Source organism: Candoia aspera, chromosome 3 (assembly GCF_035149785.1).
Source record: "Candoia aspera isolate rCanAsp1 chromosome 3, rCanAsp1.hap2, whole genome shotgun sequence".
Lineage (NCBI taxonomy): Eukaryota > Metazoa > Chordata > Lepidosauria > Squamata > Boidae > Candoia > Candoia aspera.
Window position 1 is genome coordinate 175,070,440 of NC_086155.1, and position 26,169 is coordinate 175,096,608.

At 35.4% G+C, this 26,169-nt stretch overlaps 1 protein-coding gene across 1 annotated transcript in view; it reads left to right on the forward strand.

Moving 5' to 3' along the window:
• The window catches only part of PREX2 (phosphatidylinositol-3,4,5-trisphosphate dependent Rac exchange factor 2), a 130,228-nt gene that overhangs the window by 56,865 nt on the left and 47,194 nt on the right, over nucleotides 1-26,169 (forward strand). The window contains exons 11-22 of the mRNA XM_063299363.1: nucleotides 166-266; nucleotides 8,272-8,375; nucleotides 9,656-9,705; nucleotides 11,421-11,496; nucleotides 11,901-11,973; nucleotides 14,579-14,721; nucleotides 15,156-15,248; nucleotides 21,021-21,169; nucleotides 22,537-22,622; nucleotides 23,351-23,487; nucleotides 25,212-25,329; nucleotides 25,889-26,073. Coding sequence (XP_063155433.1) covers nucleotides 166-266; nucleotides 8,272-8,375; nucleotides 9,656-9,705; nucleotides 11,421-11,496; nucleotides 11,901-11,973; nucleotides 14,579-14,721; nucleotides 15,156-15,248; nucleotides 21,021-21,169; nucleotides 22,537-22,622; nucleotides 23,351-23,487; nucleotides 25,212-25,329; nucleotides 25,889-26,073 — 1,315 coding nt within the window. The remainder of the gene's footprint in view (nucleotides 1-165; nucleotides 267-8,271; nucleotides 8,376-9,655; nucleotides 9,706-11,420; nucleotides 11,497-11,900; nucleotides 11,974-14,578; nucleotides 14,722-15,155; nucleotides 15,249-21,020; nucleotides 21,170-22,536; nucleotides 22,623-23,350; nucleotides 23,488-25,211; nucleotides 25,330-25,888; nucleotides 26,074-26,169) is intronic.

Sequence of the window (26,169 nt, forward strand, 5' to 3'; positions counted from 1 at the left end):
ATCCTATTGTGATCAGAGCATCTTATTCCTAAGTAGACATGAATTGGACTACACCGTTAATAATCAACATGTTTTCTGTTGCTTCTTTAGGAATTTTGCTTCTCTACTATATTTAACTTAAATATGTTAAAGTAATTTTTGTTTAATTGCTTTTTTTTTAATTAGTGAGTTTGTATCTTGGTTGTTGGAAACTGGAGAGATTCACAGGCCGGAAGAAGGTGTTCATCTTGGTCAGGCTTTGTTAGAGAATGGCATTATCCACCATGGTAAATAAGTTACCTTTCCCAACAATTATTTTCAAACATTTAACTTCTTTTACTTGTCTGTAGGTATACGGAGTACATAATTATTTATGTGAGTGACATTTGTTATAGCCAAAAGTTATGGAATAAGTCTTTGGAACAGTTTGGTCTATTATTTGTCCTAGCTTTTAGAGATATATTAGCAGCTTTTATTTGGCTAGAATAGCTTATGTGGGGGGTTAGAGTTCTGTTAGTGGCATCTGCAGTAAACTCTGATGACACCAAAATTATGACATGAACAGTGATGCTTCCGCCATTATGTACTTGCATCCTGACAACTGGTAAGTCATGGTATTTGCATGATGTTGTCATGCAGATGTCATCTCTTGTCCCCTGTGGATGACCATGATTTTAGTGTTAATGAATATTCTCATAGCATAGAAATATAGCTTTAATTTATGTTATGTAAACTTAATTTCCGCTGATGTGAAGGAAGTTTTGAGCCAATGTCTGGAGTCAGTAGTTGGGAAGACAGTATTCATGAACTGAAGCTCAGTGTAGTTGCTGACAGTGGATGAGTCAGTTGATGCAGAGTTTGATAGGGATAGAGTTCTTCATCTAGTCATGTTTCTTCTAGTTATTGGCCATTAGGCTTACCTCTCCTCTGACACAACCACTGACTTACACTAACTGCAGAGGAGGTATATAACTGTTGTAAAACAGTGCTTCCAATCACCAGTCCCCATAAGCAGTCCAGAAGGATAACATTGTTGATGGTATAGAAGGCTGTTGAGAGAAGAGGCTCTTGACTATCAATAAAAATCAAGTCTTAAGATCTAGCAAGAAATTTGCAGCTGGAGTTATGCTGACTTTCTCACTACCTTCACTAACCTTCTCGCTCCCTTCTAATTAACTAAAACAGTAACCTACTGCAGAAGCTATCTGCATTAAATGCATATAATAAATATTTGCTGGTTATCGCTCCTTGGCTATCTGCCTCTTTATGTGAAATTTTGATCATTCTTTGCACAACCAAATAAGATAAATTGCAAGATAAATCAATCTGACTAGACAATATAATATAGTTGTATTTTCCACTTTGCCCAAATAACCTTTTTTTTAAAAAGTGAGCAAACATGAAAATGAAGCTTGTATTTGATGAAGTATCACAATCAACATTGGATTTTCTTTAAGGGTTCATATTTTTTTGTTTTGTGCAGGCTGTGTTTAGTTTATATGTACTACATTAAACTGTTTTTAGGAGGAAGTTTTTGATATCAAAACTGCAGTTGCTTTAAACAGAATTCAATCCTAAATAGACCCAACAGGAATGTAATGACTATTTTACAAGCACTTCTGATGGAGTAATTATTTTAGAAGATGAAAGTTTGAGCCAGACATCCTATTCTTATTAGTCAGCAGGCTGGAATGTGAGCAAATACATTGAAAAATCCCTCTTTTATTTGTTATCATTATTGTTGCCATTGACAGTGTTTTAAGTTGGACTCTCTTCAAGTAAAATTGCTCTAGTCAATTTCTTGGCCCAATAACCCAGTAATAATTTCTCCCTCACCTGCTTTGTTGATGGGATTAAAATATTAGTTTTAGCTCTGAGTTTCAGTTTTAACCTAAAGAATAATCTGTTTTATTATGCTATATTATATCCACAATATACTATATCCAAATATTGTTTAAGAGCTTACATGGACTGGTATTCTCCATTTTATCTTTTATACCTTGCCCCATACTTGACTCTTCAGCAAAGGATCGTTACCTTGTCGTGGTGCTGGAGCTTGAGCACCTCAATGATGCCATGAGCTAAACCGTGAAGGGCCACCCAAGACGGGAAGGTCATGACAGAGAGGTCAGACTAAATGCGATCCCTGGGGAAGGTAATGGCAACCCACCTCAGTATTCTTGCCGTGAAAACTAAATGGATCAGTACAACCAGAGATATGTCGGTATACCATCGGAAGATGAGACCCCCAGGTCGGAAGATGGTCAAAATGCTACTGGGGAGGAACAGAGGATGAGCTCAACTAGCCCCAGACGTGATGACGCAGCTAGCTCAAAGCCGAAAGGACGGCTAGCGGCCGATGGTGCTGGTGGTGAATGGCGAATCCGATGTTCTAAGGATCAACACACCATCGGAACCTGGAATGTAAGATCTATGAGCCAGGGCAAATTGGATGTGGTTATTGGTGAGATGTCAAGATTAAAGATAGACATTCTGGGTGTCAGTGAACTGAAATGGACTGGAATGGGCCACTTCACATCAAATGACCACCAGATCTACTACTGCGGACAAGAGGACCACAGAAGAAATGGAGTAGCCTTCATAATTAATAGTAAAGTGGCTAAAGCAGTGCTTGGATACAACCCAAAAAATGATAGAATGATCTCAATTCGAATTCAGGGCAAGCCATCTAACATCACAGTGATCCAAATATACGCCCCAACCACAAATGCTGAAGAAGCTGAAGTAGAGCAGTTCTATGAGGATCTGCAGCACCTACTGGACAACACGCCTAAAAGAGATGTTATTTTCATCACAGGAGACTGGAATGCTAAGGTGGGCAGTCAAATGACACCTGGAATTACAGGTAAGTATGGCCTGGGAGAACAAAACGAAGCAGGACACAGGCTGATAGAATTTTGCCAAGACAATTCACTCTGCATAACAAACACTCTCTTCCAACAACCTAAGAGACGGCTTTATACATGGACTTCACCAGATGGACAACACCAAAATCAGATTGATTGCATCCTTTGCAGCCAAAGGTGGCGGACATCTGTACAGTCGGTAAAAACAAGGCCTGGAGCTGACTGTAGTTCAGATCACGAACTTCTTCTTGCACAATTTAGGATCAGACTAAAGAGATTAGGGAAGACCCACAGATCAGCTAGATATGAGCTCACTAATATTCCTAAGGAATATGCAGTGGAGGTGAAGAATAGATTTAAGGGACTGGACTTAGTAGATAGGGTCCCGGAAGAACTCTGGACAGAAGTTGGCAGCATTGTTCAGGAGGCGGCAACAAAATACATCCCAAAGAAAGAGAAAACCAAGAAGGCAAAATGGCTGTCTGCTGAGACACTAGAAGTAGCCCAAGAAAGAAGGAAAGCAAAAGGCAACAGTGATAGGGGGAGATATGCCCAATTAAATGCAAAATTCCAGAGGTTAGCCAGAAGAGATAAGGAATTATTTTTAAACAAGCAATGCGCGGAAGTGGAAGAAGACAATAGAATAGGAAGGACAAGAGACCTCTTCCAGAAAATTAGAAACATTGGAGGTAAATTCCAGGCAAAAATGGGTATGATCAAAAACAAAGATGGCAAGGACCTAACAGAAGAAGAAGAGATCAAGAAAAGGTGGCAAGAATATACAGAAGACCTGTATAGGAAGGATAACAATATCGGGGATAGCTTTGACAGTGTGGTCGGTGAGCTAGAGCCAGACATCCTGAAGAGTGAGGTTGAGTGGCCTTAAGAAGCATTGCTAATAACAAGGCAACAGGAGACGACAGCATCCCAGCTGAACTGTTCAAAATCTTGCAAGATGATGCTGTCAAGGTAATGCATGCTATATGCCAGCAAATTTGGAAAACACAAGAATGGCCATCAGACTGGAAAAAATCAACTTATATCCCCATACCAAAAAAGGGAAACACTAAAGAATGTTCAAACTATCGAACAGTGGCACTCATTTCACATGCCAGTAAGGTAATGCTCAAGATCCTGCAAGGTAGACTTCAGCAGTTCATGGAGCGAGAATTGCCAGACGTACAAGCTGGGTTTAGAAAAGGCAGAGGAACTAGAGACCAAATTGCCAACATCCGCTGGATAATGGAAAAAGCCAGGGAGTTTCAGAAAAACATCTATTTCTGTTTTATTGACTATTCTAAAGCCTTTGACTGTGTGGACCATAACAAATTGTGGCAAGTTCTTAGTGGTATGGGGATACCAAGTCATCTTGTATGCCTCCTGAAGAATCTGTATAACGACCAAGTAGCAACAGTAAGAACAGACCACGGAACAACAGACTGGTTTAAGATTGGGAAAGGAGTACGGCAGGGCTGTATCCTCTCACCCTACCTATTCAACTTGTATGCAGAACACATCATGCGACAAGCTGGGCTTGAGGAATCCAAGGCTGGAGTTAAAATCTCTGGAAGAAACATTAACAATCTCAGATATGCAGATGATACCACTTTGATGGCTGAAAGTGAAGAGGAACTGAGGAGCCTTATGATGAAGGTGAAAGAAGAAAGTGCAAAAGCTGGTTTGCAGCTAAACCTCAAAAAAACCAAGATTATGGCAACCAGCTTGATTGATAACTGGCAAATAGAGGGAGAAAATGTAGAAGCAGTGAAAGACTTTGTATTCCTAGGTGCAAAGATTACTGCAGATGCTGACTGCAGTCAGGAAATCAGAAGACGCTTAATCCTTGGAAGAAGAGCAATGACAAATCTCGATAAAATAGTTAAGAGCAGAGACATCACACTGACAACAAAGGCCCGCATAGTTAAAGCAATGGTGTTCCCTGTAGTAACATATGGCTGCGAGAGCTGGACCATAAGGAAGGCTGAGCGAAGGAAGATCGATGCTTTTGAACTGTGGTGTTGGAGGAAAATTCTGAGAGTGCCTTGGACTGCAAGAAGATCCAACCAGTCCATCCTCCAGGAAATCAAGCCAGACTGCTCACTTGAGGGAATGATATTAAAGGCAAAACTGAAATACTTTGGCCACATAATGAGAAGACAGGACACCCTGGAGAAGATGCTGATGCTAGGGAGAGTGGAAGGCAAAAGGAAGAGGGGCCGACCAAGGGCAAGATGGATGGATGATATTCTAGAGGTGACGGACTCGTCCCTGGGGGAGCTGGGGGTGTAGACGACCGACAGGAAGCTCTGGCGTGGGCTGGTCCATGAAGTCACGAAGAGTCGGAAGCGACTAAACGAATAAACAACAACATACTTGACTCTTTTTGTTTTTGTCTTGTTATTATTTTATGCTGGTTGTTGACCAAAATAGAGGAACTTACTTATTTACTTATTAGTATGTAGACCCAGCTGTGTTTCCACAGGAACTGTATTCTTAAAATAAAATTGAACAGACCATCTGTTTTTGCACAGAAGCAGAAAATCGCTGTGCATTTGAGAGACCATTAGGTTTACATTAGAAATGTATTATTTTCTGGATTTGCTATATCCACTTTGATTGTAAATTTTAAGGATTTTATTGATATTATTTATTCAATATTATTCATTATGGACTTGCAATAATTGGTTAACTCAGAACTACTATGAAGTTTGTGGGTGTTTTTTACTTTACTTCTTTTTAAATTTTTAAATGAGACATAATCTTATCTAATAATAAAGACCCCAAAACATGCTTTTCATATCAGAACAGCTGAAGAAAGTAAGAACTAAAGTCTCCTTCAAGTCAAGTTCAACTCCTATTGCGTTCAAAGTCATGTTGGGTTTTTTGGCAGCAATACAAAATTGCAATGGTTTGCAATGTCCTTCCTCTAGTTCACTTTTTTTCCCCATTTTATGCCTAGCTCACAGCTTCGGGATTCCCTGGAGCTCTCCCATCTTAAGTACAAACCAAGCCTGCTCTTGTGTACTTTCCAAGGCCAGACAAGGAGATACAACTGAAGAAAGCAGAAGTTAAAATGTGTTATTTAAATCTTTAATATTTTTGTTCTATTAGTCATACAGCAGAACAAAGTGTTTCAAGGATTCAGAATAAAGGTTCATATCTTTTCAATCATGGATATAAATGAATATGAAATTTGTTTTTTGATTTTCAAATAACTTAGACTAAGTATAATTGGTGGTACAGACTAAATATGATCAACATGCAACTTCCTTCTTCCTGTTTTGCAGCTCAGTTGTTTAAAATGTCCAGATGCTGCATTTAATTATTTTTTCTGCTGTTTCTGTCTCTCAGGTTGTTTACTCCTATTGCATAGTTAGTCTATCTGAAAACCCTCTGTTCATCAGTTTGGTTGTTTATCAGATTCTATTTGGTTACAAGTCCATACCTTCTAAATAGCAAGCCAAACAAAGACACACGTATAGATGTTCTAGAATGGACACAAATGAACACAATAGCTGGTAGTACTATGAGCCAAAATAGATAGAGAACTGAAACATGAATCTGATTAATGACTGAGTGATGTATGCATGAAGAGTACAGTAGTAACAGAGCTACAGTAGGAAAGAACAGAAAGTGCATTAATCTTAATATTGAACTAATCTGACAGAAGAAAGTGTTGGATTAAATAATATATACTTATGAATAAGTTTCTCTGTTTTAGTTTGGAATGTATTGTGTTAGAATGGGTTAATTTGGGTAAGATTTTGATCTGTCTATTAATTAGGTATAGGTCAGTGAGAACCAAATATTGTCAGGGTCACAATTACACCATTAGAAACATAATTGGAGGCATATCACTTTTAATACCCCAAAATGGGTCTGCAAAGCAGTACTCATTTTTAAAAATTAAAAATGCACAAACTCTTACAGAATAAGAAAATCTTAAAAGAGCTGTGTGCTCTTATATAGGCTTCGGGTTGTTTAAAAATTTTAATTATGTGTTTGTGGGTGTCTGTGTCTGTGAGAGAAAGATGATACAACATGGCATGTGATAAAATATTATATTTCTGTGGCCATTAAATTGCATCCTGATGTAAGGGGCCTAAAAACATTGCTGGGCATTGATTTAGAAAAATGCCTTGCCTGCCTTTGCTTCTTCCAAACTTATTCTGATAGAATATGAAGCATATCAAGCAGGCCTTCATTAAATCCTAGAGGTGTATTTCGGTTGTAAAACTTTTCACTGAGTGAATGCTCCAAAAGTCAGTGGGACCATCAGAAAGAAGAGTCAGTAAATGACTGTGCAAAAACTAATGATGAAGTTATATTTATTTAAACAGATTTGTTCTGAAACTGATAAGGATTCAGATAACTCACTAAACAACCCACAGCTGCAGATTCCCCTCACTGCATCTGAGAAAAAAATACGCATTGTCACTGTTATACCAATAAGTTGTGAGAAAAGACTCAAAGTCCCTGCCCTGATATACATGAAAATATTTTAGTACTAACAGGAGAATTGTTCACTTCCTTGAATACTTGTAACACTCTTACATTGTTTTTAATAAAGCTTGATAATGAGGACATTGTGAGATTTGTTCTTGAGAAAAAAGATTTTTCAGTTCAGGCAGCTGGCAGGGGCCTAACACAAAATGAGAGGGAGATGGATATATTATTCATATTAAAGATTCAAATTTGGCAACCACTTTTGGAATAAATCTAGTGGCAGGAAAGCTTTGGGTTCATAAGTTATGCTTTCCTATTCTAAATCCTTAACGCTTATAATTTTCCCTGTGCAAAGATCCCTAGAAATAATTGGACTTCTGAATCCTTGACAAAGGCTACAGATACTATACTTGATCTTAGCCAAAAGGCCGAGAAGCCTTTTTATTACTCTTTTTAATATTTTACATACCATATTTTTATAGACACTTATATTTGATAGAATATTAGTCATGATAATGTAAATTAATAAGATTGTTTTTAAATTTGATTAAGGGACTCATTTACATTGTGATCTAAATGTATTTTAACATTTAACTGGAACTTGTAAATTCAAATTTAAAATTATTTTAAATCAGATGGTTCATATTTTAAGGCTAATGTGTATATCTTTATAGAATTGTATCTTGTACTGGTCAGTGACCATAATAAAATTGAAGTAAGACAAAGGCTACCATGTGCAGCATTCTTTGAAAAGTAAAGTTTTTGCTGGTAAGACACAGGGCACAATAAAATAAATGCTTAAGCTGGAGTCTAATGAAATCTCATTGATGTTTTTTTACCATGGTAATTTGCCATGGTGAAAAAGGACAAATCTATTACAGGGAATTTTAGGATACAGCATATTGTACTTCTAGCTCTTTTCATGATTTTCTTTATGGACTAAAGCATAGACATATTTTAATGTTTGCTTTTGCTTTAGTTACAGACAAACATCAGTTTAAACCTGAACACATGCTCTATAGATTCCGTTATGATGATGGCACATATTATCCAAGAAACGAAATGCAGGATGTAATTTCCAAGGTACAAACATTCCAAAGTTATACTATATATTTAAAAATACAAACATTCTGATTAAAAACTAAACACATGCCATTATAAAATTTGTGTTGTAACATATTAATATAAATCAAATTTCCTGTTTTACTGATGTGCAAAAATAACGAGATAAAATTATTTTATGTTCTGTTGAGCTGGGTGAAGAGTAAGATAAATTACATTGTTGTGTTATATAATATTTAACACTAATGTAATAGTAGGTGAGTATATTTAGTATAACCGCCCAGAGTCCCCTGAAGGGAGGAGATGGGCGGGGACAAATTGGATAAATAAATAAATATTTTGATTGAATTTTGCTTCTCAGTTTAATGTTACCATTCTTTCAGTGAATAACATACTATATTCATTTGCTGAAGGACTAGAAGGCAGGCCAATAATTCATTAAAAATAAGCTCACAGGGTGCATGAGTTACATGCAGCCTTCTAGTCATCCTTTTGCCTTATTTAACTGAGTAAATAAATTGGGCAGGAATACCTTAGTGCAGTGTTTCTCAACCTCAGCAGCTTTAAGATGTGTGGTCCACACATCTTAAAGTTGCTGAGATTGAAAAACACTACCTTAGTGTGATGCTTGAACCCAGGATAATGCTTTGTGGTAGGCAAACAAGCCATACTTTATAAGCTAACAAGAAACCCTGTTTTAAATGTTGGTTTATGATCCTGATTTGTTTGGTGTAATAAACCATTAGAAAACATTGCCTGATTTATGTATTTGCTCTTGTGAAGGGAGAAGTGAAGTGGGAACAAAAGAGCATTGTAATTAAATAAGCTACAAATCCTACCTTATCACAGTATTGTGATCAGAAGTGCATAACTGCTTTCAAGGCTACACTTTGAACGTCATGCTGATAATTAAAATGTAACAGTAGAAGCCACTCTCAGCAAGAAGTAGCGACATCTGTTCTTTAATTCATTAGACAAAGCTATCACTTTTACTCATATTTGATAAGTGTTTGTTTTAGGTGTCAGTGGGTAAGAGGTCACAGTTGAAAATGTTGCTGCGTATACTAAAACAACAAATGATATGAACTAAAATCAATAGTTAGTTTTGAAGAGGTAGCTATGTGGAATTTTCCTGGATTTCAAATATGCTTGTGAAGGATTTTTTCCCTCTCACTTTATAAAGCAATTTAAATTAAGGCCATAAATTCCCATTATTTGAGACAGTGAGTTTTGCATAAATGTCTATTAGCTTTACTTGATTTTGAATAATTTAGGTTTAACATTGTTCATATACTTAACAGGGTGTAAGATTATACTGTCGTCTGCACAGTCTGTTTACTCCTGTGATAAGGTAAGTTTGGGTTTAAGTTCTTTATTTTCCTAAAATTAAACAATAGTCGCTACCCACTTATGCAGAGCTAAATAATTGTTCATTGTTCTAGTAAGAGAAGATTAAGCTGAAATTATTGCCATAGAAAGTGCTGCCAGAACAGCAGCCTTCCATAAAGTCAGTCAGTCATTTTATTTTGATCATTGACCAGCAAAGCCTTCATTATTATCAGACTAATGCAGGGCATGCTTGTATCTACACTTCTCTTTCCCACAGATGAATTGGAATAATTGCAATATTTAGGGTGATTCACAGATAAAGACATAAAATAATAATATCATAAAATAAAATTAGTTAAAACAACGCATACAGTATTTCATTCTAACGCAAATCAACAATGAATAAAAATTGAGATTATGACAATTACAACTATACCACATGTGGGGGCAGGATTCCTATTTATTTATTCATAGACCCTTCTGGTATTAAAAGAGCCCAGTTGCCCTTTCTTTCCACAAATTATGTGTGTATGGCTTACCCCAAACAAAACAAAAATAGTACTTTTTAAAGTATCATGTAAAATCAGTATAATAATTGCAAGCAAGAATTGCAATTGCAATTCTCAAACTTGAAAATGCCAGAAATAAAAGGAATAAATTGTAAAATGTCATAAATTAATTTAAGAAAAATTCTAGTAAAGTAAACTAGTCTTCATTAAACTTTAACAATAAAATGATAGGCTGCAGTTGCCTTTCTAAACTCTCAGATGATCTGGAAATGCACACATTTTCTCTTTCTCTCTTTTTCGGGTATGACTCTGTCTGAAGATACTATTGTTCCAAATCATTTTTATTAAGAGCATATATATGTGTATGTATGTATGTATATAAAATTAAGAATGTACATTACATTCCTTATTCTCAGTAACCATAACCCTATGAGCATAGTATATATGTTGTTCAACTCCAAAGAATATTGAGAATATGGTTATGAAATAAAAAAAATATATTAAAGCAAAGGGTACTTCCACCTGAATACCTCTCAGTGGTATAAGTGCGTATTCAGTCATTCATTAAATGACTTTGGGCTAATCACTATCTCTGTCGGCCCAACCTACCTTACAGGCCTATAGTAGGAATGAAATAAAGGGAGATTCCAAATAAGCCAGATTGAGCTTTTGCAGGAAAGACAGGATATATATCTAATTAATCAGCCAATCAAGAATATTAAAGATGTATTACTATTTCGGATTTCCTTACTAGTGTTTTAGTTTTTTGTGTTTTGTGTCTGTATGTCGGTTTGTATGTGGAAAGATGGGAAAGGTGGGCAGAAAAAAGGAGTGTTACATGACACAGTCATCTAGGTTCCAGAAAGTCAGACTGATTGCTAGATAAAAACTTCATCTGGAAACATCCATGATGTGAGACAAATTATAATATTATACTGTAACATTCTCTTTTATTCTCTCCTCAAGGGAATTCCATAAATAAAAAAGCCTAGTTTTGCAGATATATGGGAGGTTAATACTTGTAATACACTTCAACCATGGCTAAAATACACAATAATTGTAACTAAAATAAAGCATTATTATTAGAAACTAATACAAATGGAAATAATTTTGAATATATTAAGGAACTACTTAGATTATATTTGGGGTGTATAGTATGTAGTATTCAGCTTCTGCAGAATATATATTTTGGAGATGATCTATTCTATGTTTTTTTCCTCCTTCCCAGAGATAAAGATTACCATTTAAGAACCTACAAATCTGTCATAATGGCTAATAAAATGATAGACTGGCTAATTGCACAGGTAGGGCAGTGCTTGAAGTATATAAACTTGATTAGAAAAATGAAATAAATGTCAATATATTGCCATCAGAAATTAACATTTTCATATGCCATATAATTTTGTTTTTTTATATCTGTTAACTATAAATATCTTGATATTCTTGGCCAACTGTTGAATTCCAGTATGTTTTGAAGGACTCAAAAGTATTAAGCATTCTTGGTCCATACACTATATATTTATCTATTTTTTAAAAAATTAGATACATTATATTATGTAAGTGTATTTTATTTTGTTACCAAAGTAAAGAGTAAATTTATTATCACTTATGTTCTAAATTTAAAATAGTGGGCCTGTATAATCCAAGATACTACAGAAATTATAATAGCCTATGTTCGTTTTTATATTGATAAGTGTATTATTTGCAGGGGGATTGCAGAACAAGAGAAGAAGCAATGATCTTTGGAATAGCACTTTGTGACAATGGATTTATGCATCATGGTAAACTATAGATTTATATAAATTTTTAAAAAGTTTTATTTTTGTTAATATAAAGATTCTAACTTTAGAGTCGGATAATAATACTGAGATAAGCTAGTTCCCTAGGATATGCAGTCTGTAGTATTTATTGATTCATTGCTAGAACTTTTGTTTCGTTATTTATACTTTAAAAAGTACTACCTAATTACGAACTTTCTTGAGTTTCCCTTAGAATACCTGTACAGATTACAGACAATATACTGTCACCCATTGTTCCTAATCATACAGTGCTATGCCGTTTCCTTTGTAACTTACCTGCTACTAGCTGTGAGAAATACAATACTACAAGGATCCACTTTCTTATTTATTTATTAAAACTAATAAATGCCATAATCCATGAAGACTCCTAGCAGTTAACATCATAAAAGAATAACATGTGTAACAATATAACAAAACTACATTAAACACAATAATAAGTAGTCACCTACAATAAAGCCAAAGGTGGTGACACTTCATCATTTTTCAGACACTTTCTGGAAAACCTCATTTTAACCAATTTTTGGAATGCCATCAGAATGGGTGCTGGTCTAAGTTCAGGAGGGAAAATATTCCATAATATAGGTCCATCAATGAAAAATAATTGTTTCTGGGACATAGCTTCCGCCTTTCACAGAAGTGGAAATTACTAATGATTTGTGGAGTCCTTGGTGCTCTCTGAGCCTTGTTGTTTTCTTGCAGACGTTTCATTGCCAGACTAGGCAACATCTTCATTGCAAAGAGGGAGTGGGCCTTGCTTTCAGTTTATATACTGTGGCTTGCCCTGCTTGTGTTGGTGGGGGTGTTGTTCTCTCTTTGGGAGTTCTTTGATTGGGCTGTTGTTTGCTGCTTGGTTGATTGCCTGAGTTAATAGTTCCTTGACTAGGGTGTATTGTGCTGTTTGATGGTTCATCTGGTGTTAATCCTAATGTTGATTTTTGCATATCTGGGTGTTGATTGCTGGCAAGGGAGTGTACTGGTCTTTTGGCTTTTCTATTGTCTCTTCTGAATGGTATGTAAATGTTGTTTACCTCTATGTGTCTGTTGATGGCTGCTTGGTCTGAGTGCCAGGCTTCCAGGAATTCTCTGGTGTTTTTGGATTTGGCTTTGTTTAGGATGCTCACAGTTTCCCAGTTGAAACTATGGTTGAGTCTGTCCATGTGTTGTGAGATTAAGGAATTCTCATCGTGTCTTCTGACTGCTAGTTGGTGTTCATGGATGCGCTCTGCTAGTCTTCTGCCTGTCTGTCCTACATAGTGGCTGTTAACAGTCTTTGCACTGTATGTTGTAAATAACTCCTGTTTTTTCTTCTTGGGCTATTGGTTCTTTTGGGTTGCTTAATATGTTTTGAAGAGTTTTAGTTGGTTTATGTGCTACAGTGATGCCATGTGGTTGTATAACAGTCTGTTAGGGGTTTCTGAGACGTTTCTGATGTATGGCAGTGTTATCTTTTTCATAGTTTCCATTGGGTGGGTTGTAGTGGGTTGGGTTGTGAGGCACTTTTTGATAAAGTTGAGCGGGTATCCATTTTGTTGGAAAATGCTGTGCAGATGTTCTTTTTCTTTTTTCTGGTGTTCTGGGTTGCTGTAGTGTGTAAGTGCTCATCTGAATAACGTTTTTACACAGCTTCTCTTGTGGGAGGTTTGATTGTTACTTTGGTAGTGGAGCCCTTGGTTGGTGTGGGTCGCTTTCCTGTAGACTTGTGTTTCTAACTTACCATCATTTCCTCTACTGATGAGGATGTCCAGGAATGGTAGTGAGTTGTTGTTTTCTTCCTCCCTTGTGAATTTTATTCCATTAAAGATGTTATTGATGGTTTTGTGGGTTTCTTCCAGTTGTTTCTTTTGTATTATGACAAAAGTGTCATCTACATACCGGATTCATACTTTGGGTTGTATACAATACAAATTGAGTGCTTTAGAAATGGGGTGGCTGGACTTAATGTCCCTTTAAGGCTGCAGCGCGGTTTGGTCGTCCCAGCCTCCCGGCAAAGTCTTACCCATCGATCGCAAATGCTGTTTATGATCTCCCGGCTGCAACTCGCTGTCCGGAGGACAAATGGGTCAATTCCAAGCGTTTTCCTTGATCCGGAAAAACGTTCCTGGGTTTCAGGAGAAACCAGCCTGAGCCCGAAAAACTGCCACGATGCCAGTTTTGCCCGCAGAGTTTGCGGGCAAAGCTGTTCAGTCCACCACGATCCCACCGGAAGTCTCAGTTGTTATGATATTTCTTGAGCCTACTCTGCTACAACATCATACCTTTTCTCTCTCAGTCAATGGGTAGTGATGGTATCCCCATATTCTCTATCCATTGTACCTACAACAATATACACAATACTTCATAGGGTATAATAGGATGGGTTTTATTCTAATATATTTATAATGTAAAATTCAATGTGGGGAAAGCAACAGAGAAAAAAAGGGAAGTAGAGTTAGAAGTGAAGAAGGAAATACTATTTATTTGAAAGAATTCTGTGTAGTAAGACACTTATTTAATAAATTATATACTAAATAAATTTTTAGCTGAATTATAAATCAGTAAGTCTGTAGGTGTTTCACAAATAATATTAATCTTTTTTTCTGTCAAATAGTGCTGGAAAAAAGTGAATTCAAAGATGAACCACTTCTTTTTCGTTTTTTTGCGGATGAAGAAATGGAAGGCTCCAACATGAAGCACAGACTTATGAAGCATGACTTAAAAGTAGTAGAAAATGTAATAGCAAAATCATTGCTGGTAAGTTTTTAAAAATGCTGTGTTTTATTTATTTGATTTTGATGCTGCTGACTCCAACTGTTTGTACATAGACAACTTTATAACATAATGTTTTCAGATCCATTCTGTTGTCCATCAACTTAAAATCCCATTAGAGCCCTCTTGCTTTTCTAACCCTTGTCATTTTTTTGTACTCTTCAGTTTTGAGTGGAAAATATGTATTAGCTGGAGAATAACATATAGGCCCTTTATAGAGAGTGAAGCATATGCTTAGTCTTTGTTGGCTAAAAGTTGATACAATGCCCAGATAGATGCATATGATTAATGTCACAGTTTTTGCAGATGAAAATATTTGCCAGGCCTAATGTTCACAGTGGTAACAATCATAAAGTGGTAATAGTTCTCTGTCAGCAATAATTATCCAGCATAATAATTTAAAATTTTTCTTTTTTCAGATCAGATCAACTGAAGGGACCTATGGTTTTGGCTTGGAAGACAAAAACAAAGCACCCATTGTTAAAACATTAGAAAAGGGCTCCAATGCTGAGGTAATACAGTCTTATTCATAACTGTCCCAATTATTACATTTCTACTCATAGAAAAGGTTCACAGATGTTTTGGCAATTACTTCAATTAGAGAGTTTTACTTTATTTTTAACTGATTTGTGTGTGTTTAAAACATTAAAGAATATCTAAAAGCATTTACAAAATTTCTCAGGTAGAAATTAAAAACTTACAATATGGATGATTCCACAATGCAATTAAGCCATACTGTGGTTTGTTTGATTTCGGCTTAGCACGTTGTGAAAATCCAGTTATGGACTATACTGGATGTGGCCCTGACACCTGGCAGTTTTTGGCACTGGAGTTTTGATGTTTTCTTTTAAATTATGTTAAACCTATTTGGGGCTTACATTACACTTTTCACACCTTTTCTACCTCAAAAAGTTGGTAAGCGTGCTCCTGATTTTCAGCAACAGTGATTAGAAAGGCTTTTAGGGGCTGCAAAAAAAATAGTGCTTGGGAATGCAGGAGGCCCAGGGTGTCCTAACAGTCAGGAATCACGCTGAGACGAGGAGTAGGTCTCTAGTGTTTATTACTGCTACATAAGACAGAAAATCCTAACAAACTGAAGAAGCGTGAGAAAACCCAGACAGATAAACCCCGAAAGTTAAGGCGGGTCTGATCTGTGTCTCTTTGAATGGCTGCTTAATTCCTCAGTACTACGCATGCGTTTTCCCCCCTGGATAGAGGCCCCCTTCTGCTTGCCATCAGTACTCATGACACAGGGTTACAACTGCCTAATACTGACTCATGGTTAAGAGAACTATCCTTAGCACAATGTTTTTCTCATTGGGATAGGACACAGGATATCACTAGTGTACAGAGAATTGCAGTCAGCTATGCACACCTTCTTGGTATTTAAGCTTATAGATGCTCAACATCTGTAATTTCCTAAAATGTGAACTTTGATATCCTTCAATGTTTATTGAAAGAAACATTATTCTTCAAATTTAGGGGAAGAACTGTAGAGAATTGATTGAGTGTGTGATGAGTAAGACAGCTGAGAAAGTTGGTGTAGATATGTCTACATATGACAGGTGATTTTTTAGGTTACCTAGATCCAAAACGTTGAGAATTATTTTTGTAGAACAAGAAATATATTTCTGCAATGCAATCTTATATATAACTATTTTAAAGTAGGTTCATAGGTAAGCATGTAAGACTTTCCATGTACAAGAAATTAATTTTGATTGGAGCAAGGTTACAGTCTAGCAAAGAATACTTATTAAAATCTTCATTCAGAATTATCTGATCTACCAGTAGTATTAAAAAACGTAGTATCTCCCCCACTGCCCCCACCGTATCTGGATGGTATTTAGTAGGGCTATTAAAATGAATAAATCTCATGTAATTGTTAGAATATTAAATTAACAATATTAAAAAAAATATCCTTCTGGATTACTAAGTTGTTATTCCAGTACACATTTTGAAGGCCTATCAAAGTCACTGTATCCCTAGCAGGTGTTGAATTGCTACCAAACAGAGATGATCTACCCATCTTCTTGATAAAAAATTTATGTGGAAGAATATGAGTTTCTTGTTAGGAAAAAGAACTTCAGGTTTTCAGTTACCTGTCTAATAAAGAACTGTCTCTTCTAACAACATCTAAGGTCTTTTATATTTCATGAAAGATCTAAAGATAACATGAACATAAGTAAATAAAATAACTAAAATTTCTATAGATCAAAGAAAAAGAATTTTTTTAACTGAAACAGACTTACAAAACTAGAAAGTTTGAAAAACATAGATAATTTAAAAAGTAAAAATGAACTTTGAAGATAGTCTGAAAAACATGTCAAAAACTAGAAAGTAACAAAAAGAAAATTTCCAAAGAAAACCTATAAGGAAATTCAAAGAAAAAAAAGACTACTACAAGGGTTTCCATAAAGTATATTCTTATATAGCAGTAGAACTCTTCCCAGAGCCAAAGCTCCCATCTCCCTTTAAAATATATGGAAAATGTTAGAAACAAAACAGACAGCTATTTCTTTATTTCAGGTGTTCCATATTTCTAGACCAATACACTTCCATGCATCTGCAGATGAAAAAATGATTTTCTCATTGTGATAGGACAGAGGATATCACTACTATACAGTATATGTCTTTGCTTCAGAATCCAGGAACATAGAAAATATTGCAAGGGGGGAAAAGGTTTAATCTTATTTTGTCTTATAGTAAAGCAACTCCATTAAGTAGTTTGCATTTCTGAACTGTCTGTGGAGGCATATTGGGAAAAATTGTTAACCACTTGGGATACTATTCCAAAGATCCTGTATTGCCAAGATAAATAAAATGTATTATCTGATGTTGTGGATCTTAAAAAAATCTACCTAGAATAGGAGCAGGATGCTGTACTGCATGGGAACAGAAACCCACACAATTTGTAGTTTTAATTTCCAACATGTATTACAGTTGCACTGAAAAAAAATCTCATATATGCTCCATAATAACCGGCATAAATTGATCTTGTTCAGTGCTTAAAGGAATGTTTAAAAATTGTATTATTTATTCAAATAGTCATTGTACATGGGTCATTTCATCTTGAATATTCTCATTAACTTGGAACACTGTTTCAGTATTTATAGCATGTTGTTTCTTACAATTTTCAAGCTAATTTGTTTCACATGTGAATCTGCAACTAAAGTCTTTAATGTTGTGCTATGGGGAATGGACTCTAATTCTGAGGCTGAAGATGAAAACCTTTTAGAATCTCTGATCATCAACAAGCTGTCAACCATCTGCAAGTAACCATTCAGACCCTGGACAAGTGGCTATCAATTAAGATTATAAGGAATTGGATCTTGAATTTTGGAGAGTGTCAAACCCTAGAATACATTGTTAGCTAAGGAGAGCTGAACAGTGGAGATTGGCAAGCCTTTTTGAGAGGAGAGGATGTCAACTCTTCTAATTAGGCTAGGCCTAAGCTATTTAATAGCATCTCCAAGGCTTTCTGCCGTTGTAATAAACAGCCTCATGTTTCCAGACTTGTATTTCTTTGACCTCTCATTACTGGTTTCTCACACAATATTCTGTTCTAAAAGATGTAATTTATAAGTGAGATTTAACTCAACAAGTAACTCCATATAACTTTTTCTCTGCTTTGTAAGGTTTGTTTGTTTGTATTTTGGCTCAGTGGTATGTTCAACTCTTAACTGTTCTATGGTGCCTTCAGCAGATCAACTCTGAGGAATTGTTCTCCCTCAGATGTAGAAGAGGGTGGTGCTTACTCTGTCTTCTCAACTTTGGACCTTTAACGTCCAAACAGTCCATACCATCCTTGCTTTCCAGAGGGCAATTAAGATCTGGCTTTTCCCTCAGGCACTGGATCAGAAGGGGAGGTGAATCTGGCATTTGTGGTTCTGTGATTGGATTATTATGGCGCTTGTTGGTTTAAAAGATTTTGTAATTTTTTAAACAAAGCTTTATTATTATTTTTCAACATATACATAAAATACATAAAAACTAAAAAGACTGAAACAAAGAATACTATAAGAAAAAAGAAAACTAAAAAAGTGTGAAAATACAGAGAAGACTATTACATGGTGGCTTCCAACTTTCTACAATAAAGATATATATATAACTCATTATCAATCTCTTAGTCTAATTTAAACTAAGATAAACATTATTTCTATCAACCATTTCCATCTCTATATGACATTCTTCTCTAAAACAAACTATCTCTTCCTCTTAAAAAAATAAAAAACCTTTTCCAACATAATTATTCACCTAATAAGCAAATACTCAAATACTGTCCTACTTCACTAAAATTTTACTACTCTCTGCCTAATAAAATAACAAAAAATAAATTATCTACATTTGGTTAATGTGCTTTTACGCAAGGTAAAATCGTTATCCCCAAAACAAAAACATCAGTCGAAACCTTTAAGAGACCATCCTTATAAACACATTTAAACGATTATCTGACTTCAAAATAAACTAAGGCATTTACATATCTCAGTATTACACACAAAGCTTTTCCCTTATAAGTCTCAAATTCAGCAGCCGGCCTTGATTCTTGATCTCAATTTTCCAGGAACACAGCCAATGTGTATCTCCCTTTGCACCCAAAACTCTTCTTTCTTCAGAATCAAAGTTAACTCTCCACAGTCCAATTTTTCTCCCTTCACTTTTTTGGAAACAATAATCTCCATTTTCTTCTTTAAGGAAACAGCACTACTCTCAAAGTAGTTTTTACTCTTGTCTTCTTTTTAAAGTTGTTAGTAGGCTTTAGACTCCACAAGTTCTAAGAGACAATCCAGGGCTTGGGTGATGTCAAGATAAAGTTCTTTAAAGATTGCTTTCATTTTTTCCATGTCTTTCCACAGTGTGTTACCGGGAGAAAGAAGATGTAGATAAAAGCTGTTCTCACAGGAAAGCAGAGGCCGATAGCTCAAAATTCAACTCTGCCGATTCAGCGAAGTAGATAAACCTTTTGTAATCCTCAAAACATTAAGAAAATGGCAACAAAACAGCAAAAGTCTTTAAATCCCAATATTAGAATTTAAATATTAAATCCCAATATTAGAATTTAAATATTAAAAAGGCCAACTTTCCAAATTAGTAAATTCCAAAAATAATGAAAATCACCAAGGGCTTTGCATTTCTTTGTTGCAAAAGGCCTCTCCTTGGTAACAAATTAAAAAAAAAAACCTTGGTGTTTTAGAAATGGGGTGGCAAGATTTAGTGTCCGTTTTACAGCTTCAGTGCAGCCCCAAACTTGATGACATCTGCGCCTCCCAGCATTCTCAATCATGGATTGATGGCAGGGATTCCATTCCATGATGACCCTGCAAGAAAATGCTGTCTGGAGAACAAAAGGGATGATTTCCTGGATTCTCCTTACCTGGAGAATTCTTCAGGCTGCAGGGACCCTGCCTGCACCCAGAAAATGCTGTGCCATTGGCGCTACTTAAAAACGCAGTACTGCTTAGTCTGCTATTCACCACAGGAAGACAAGATTTGGAATTTTTTTGTCTTTTGTTATTTATTTAATTGTTGTTAGCCGCACAAAGTTGTTTTATGTAATAGGTGCGGCTATGTGAATAAGATAAATAAATAAATAAAATTTATCAGCATACATACATTGTGTATATGCAGTTGGGTATAGGAATATATGTTTAAAATTAGATCTAGCATTCATCTCTGTATTTTTGTGAAACTAGAGTTTAATGTTGAAAAGGAAACTGGATTTCAGTGATAAATTTTTGAGTGTTTAAATAAACTGGCAAACATTCCTGAGTAAGTCCACTTTGCTCAAAAATCACTTGAACCTGGACAAGATTTTTGTGCTGTGGCAAGTCAAATATTTTAGTCAAAAGAATTTTGAAGGTACCATTTGACTTTTGTACCTTCAAAAAATCTGTATCTACAAACTTACTATTATTTACAGTAAGTTACACATTTTCATATGCATGTCTTTCTTGAATGAAGTGGTTTTGGTAAATAGGTAAGTGAATCTGTTTAATCCACCATTTATTTAAACTTTATGCTGTCAAGCTTGGAAAAAAATATTAGAAATGACAAGTAACAAATACAGGAGACTGTTCCAATAATATTGAACTTCCAGGATTAGTTGTTTCCATAAAGATGTTTTCTGCTCTTGAGAAAAAACGTAAGATTATATAGATTCCACAATTGTGAACATAGCTAGATGGGAAAAGTTTGAAGCTCTTCCTCTGTATATGTAAATAATAATAATGGATCACTGATATTGTGATGCTAATTGATTATATATCTATTTTTGCTTTCTTATCTAGGTGGCAGGCCTGGAAATTGGGAAAAAGATCTTTACCATTAATGGTGACCTAGTTTTCCTAAGGCCCTTCACTGAAGTGGATAGTTTTCTGAAAGCATGTTTAAGCAGTAGAAAGCCGCTCAGGGTCCTTGTGAGCACAAAGCCAAGGGAGTAAGTTGTTTGTTTGGTTTTGGAAATTATAAAAATAGTAATCAAAATACATTACAAAAGCATATGCCCTGTATCCTTGCCCACCCAGAGTCCCTCCTTGGGGGGGAGATGGGCGGTGATAAAGTTTGATAGATAGATAGGCATAGATGTCATTATGTTGGAAATAGTTTTGCTAAATTTTATATATTTTGATGATGATGAATTCAATTTATATCCTGCCTTTCCACTCAATTTTGTGCGCTCAAGGTGGTCAATCATAAATAAAATGCAAGATATATTTTTGAATGTTTACTGTATGTAAGTTAGAACCAATACCAGTAAGTTAGAAATGCCACTAATTAAAAGCTCAACAAAAGAAATACATCTTGGCTGTTCATTGAGTGGGGTCTAAACACAGCTCCAAAGAATGCATTTCACAGCCTGGGAGTAGTGCAGAAGATGCTCTCCCATGTGTCAAACAAATAAGCCAGATAGAATAGCATTTTCCTCTTCTCCTGTAGTTCTGAAGGGTGGCTGGTATGGATGGATGGATGGATGGTGGCTGGTGGCTGGTATGGATGTACTACCCAGTGCTTTTTACCACTAATCACTGAATAATACCAAAATATCAAGACATTATTACATTTATCTTTCTGTTAATCTTAATTAGTATATTATTATTAGTATATATTATTAGTATATTATTAGTATATTATGTATCAACAACATTTATTTATCTTTTTGCTTGATATGCCAATTTTCTGTTCAGACTGAATACAGGTAGCCCTCACTTAGCAACCATAGTTGGAACTGGCAATTCCATTGCTAAGTGATGCATTCGCTAAGTGAAGCATCATGTGACCACACGGATGTACAACCTCACTTCCCATTTGGTCATTAAGCGAGTCACCAAGGGTCATTAAGCAAGACATCACGTGACCACAACTTGCGATTTTACTGCCGGCTTTTGGTTGTGAAGTACGCAAATGGTGATCATGTGACTGTGGGATGCTGTGACAATTGTAAATGCAAGGGCTGGTCATTAAGGTACTTTTTCAGCACCATTGTAACTTTGAGTGGACGCTACACAGGGCAGTTGCTAACCGAGGTCTACCTGTATTCATGTTGGCTATTGGGTAATAATAGCCAACATGAATAAAAGCCATGATCCGGTGTCCTGGTTTTTGGGAGAAAACCTCACAGAACTCATGGTTATTATAAAGTTTCTTGCTAGTTTATGTTAAAGGCAATGCTTATTCTTCCACTGAATGTAAGCTTTATTTTGAAAAATTGAATACAATATGTTATTTGAATCTTATGTAAAATTTGACACATAAATAGAAATGTTAGTATTAGATGCTTCATTGTGAGGTTTATCTTGCTTAAAGGACAGTTAAGATTCCTGACTCTGTGGATGGCCTTGGATTCCAAATACGAGGCTTTGGTCCTTCTGTTGTTCATGCTGTTGGAAGAGGTAAGAATTGGCCTGTATTTATGAATATTTGGCCAAATGTAATAAATGCACACACAAATATATAGAGCCTTGAGACTGATGCTTGAGGAATATTCAAAATTTGATGCACGAAGAGTTAGTAGAGATAAAAGGAAATTCTGTTGTTATGTGCTGCCATTTAACAACAAATCAGATACAACAGGCAATAATGAAGGGAATAGTGGGCAGTTCTTATATGTGGGGGCAAGCTGTTTAATTTAACGTGAGAAAGTAATAAGGTTCTGATATGGTGATTTGGTGTGGCTTAGGATTTGGGATTTTATAAATAACTGCTTTCAGACTGCATGGGATCTAAAACTATAAATTCATCTTCAGTTCATTTATCCTGGTTGAACCTTATTCAGCTGTATTGTTTGCAGCCAATAATTAATTGTATTAATCTTTTATAGAATAAATCCTTAAAATATGATTATGGTGTGCCTTATTGGTCTAAGGGAGTAAACTAACAAAATGCAATGTTTGCATCCAGAGTTTTAGAGTTTGGTCAACTAGAAATAACTGAATACATTTTTTCTTACAGTGTTCACTGATTGAAATTAAAGTATTTCTAGGTGGTGTATAACAAATGCAGTGTTGGTTCAATTTAATATAATTTGGAATTGAGAAGGAATAACACTAAAGTCAGCTGTAGTATGGCTTTCCCCCATTTCTAGGTAGATTTCTAACTTAATTTCTGAATTGTTTTAAAGGAACTGTGGCAGCTGCTGCTGGGCTTCATCCTGGACAGTGCATAATCAAAGTGAATGGAATTAATGTCAGCAAAGAAACACATGCAAGTGTAATTGCCCATGTGACAGCCTGCAGGAAATTCAGACGTCCAATGCATGTAATGCTAATTATTTTGTTAGTTATACACATCCTTGTTTTTATTTCAGTGGCCCATATCTGTTATCTATCTTTGGCAGTTCATGGAAAAATATAATTAATATAACATTTCACCATGAATGGATGGAAAGGATTTTTTTACTTGTACATGATTCATGTTGAAAAAGGATGGGGCTTCGTTCACAAGGAGGCACCCACCATGTCAACCTTTTTAACTTGTCCTGCTATCTGATAAAGGCTGCTATCTAACCTAATTGCTATATTCTGTAAAAGCTATGTTCCATAAAAGAGTACAAATTTTTAAACAAAAAAATTAAATGTAGGGATACCATCCTTGAATATTTTACTCTCTTCCGTTACTCAGGTACAATCTGCAAGTGAAAATAGTGGAGTTGCTGTTGTTATACATGCAGGGTGGAAATGGAAGAGAAAAGAAAAACATATAGAGGCATTTTACCTAGCATTAAGGTTTTTGACAACTTTATCAATACCAGATATTAACAATATCAGAGACAAACATTTGATGGAACTCTTCCAGTGATGGGTTTGAATATCCCACTAACACAAAACCTTTTATGCTCTGAGTAGCTGTAAGCTCTCTTTGATTAACTGTGGACTTTTCCATGGACTACAGTGCTTTCTTCTCATTTATTTATTTATTTATTTTTATATCCCGCCTTTATTATTATTATTTTTTACAAATAACTCAAGGCAGGGAACATACCTAATACTCCTTCCTCCTCCTATTTTCCCCACAACGGGAATCCTGTGAGGTGGGTTGGGCTGAGAGAGAATGACTGGCCCAAGGTCACCCAGCCGGGTTTCATGCCTAAGGCAGGACTAGAACTCACAGCCTCCTGGTTTCTAGCCCATTTTATGAGCAAAGAACTGAATAAAGATTTATGAGAACAGTCATGGCTTCCACTGATGTATAAATCCTGCTGTTTGGTTCTCACTATTAAACAAATGGGCAACAGTGAGATTTAATATAGCACACTGCTAGATTAGCCTCTTTTTTATTATTATCAAACAATTTGTGTTGATATTTTTGGTAATGAGTTGTTGTGAAATAAAGGTTAAAAATGAGAAAATACAAGGCATCATTATATGTGACTGTGTGCGGGTCTATAACCCTCTTCTATATTAATCTGTTGAGTAAAATTTGGAATTTGTCATAAATAAAATTTCAATTATATTGAAAGGGAACCTATTTTAGTGCTGCACATATAAAAACAGTAATACTTGATATTGTTGCTTAAGCTTCATTTTATCTTCCACATTTCCCTTTAGAGTCTATATTTTAAAATCTATCAGAATACAAGCTATTTTATAGGTTTATCCAGGTGGTAGAATTTTTGTGGGGAGTGGGGGAAGAATAATTTTGTAAATCAGTATTTGATTTTTCCCTTATTAAATAAATTAAAATGCCTCTTGGATTTTTTAAAAGAATTATAGTATCATATAATTAATCATATAGCTTCATATGATCAATAGAAATTTACCATGCACTTCAACAACAACAACAACAAAACCTGGTTGTTTCTAGCAGCAGTCCTCCCTTCCCCCATGTAAATAGTTTTGAAAAATCAATGTTTCATTTTGATTTATTGCAAATAAAACCCCCACTTTTTTTACTTTTTCAAAACCTACATGCATTATGGTTTTAATGAGACTTGTAAACTTTTTGTTGTTGTTATTGTTGTTGTTGTTGTTGTTATCCTACAGCAAGATTCTATTCAGTGGATATATAACAACACTGACAGTGCCCAGGAAGATTTTCAGAAAACGAATACTAAACCATTGGGCGATGATGGAGGAGATGCATTTGATTATAAAGTTGAAGGTGGGATTATTTGTCTCTTATTATTAGCCATAATAAAAGTTTAGCCATTATTAAAGCAAGAAAAGCAAATATGAACATGCCGGAGTAAAACAAGGAAATTGCACATCTCTCTTCAAGTGAGATACATGCCAGCAAAGGTGGGATGCGAACTATGGAGAAATGCATGACTTCTTCAGACATTATTTGTATGCATTGCATGAATTATTAGCTAGTAAAGTAAAGAATGAGGAAAAGCTGTCATACCTTACATATCCATGATTTTGCTTTTGAATTCATTGGGAATCTTAGAAATTATATAGCACTAGCCAGCCATTAAACCATCACAAGGAGAGTCTACATTTTTGGTTGGTAATAATTTCTTAAATCACTGTGGAATAAATAATACATGTTTCAGAGGTAGTCTGTATACATTGTTACCTTGGATGCTAATTTGCTCATCACTTAAATAATTTTTTAAAATTATTTTATTTAACCATGAAAATTTATTGCTTCTTATTACATTAATTGGTTTAATTAATACACAGAAGCAAAATAAATTGATTTAAATTTTTGATTTTAGAAGCAATTGATAAATTTAATACTATGGCAATAATTGATGGACGAAAGGACCATGTCTGCCTGACTGTTGATAATGTTCATCTGGAGTATGGTGTTGTTTACGAGTATGACAGTACTGCTGGAATAAAATGCCATGTTTTAGAGAAAATGATTGAACCCAAAGGCTTTTTCAGTCTGACTGCAAAGGTATGATGCATAAAACATTTATTTAATTTGTTTTCCCCTATATTCTCACTGAAGAAACATATTGGAAATCATGTTATTTCAAATCAGGGATTTGTG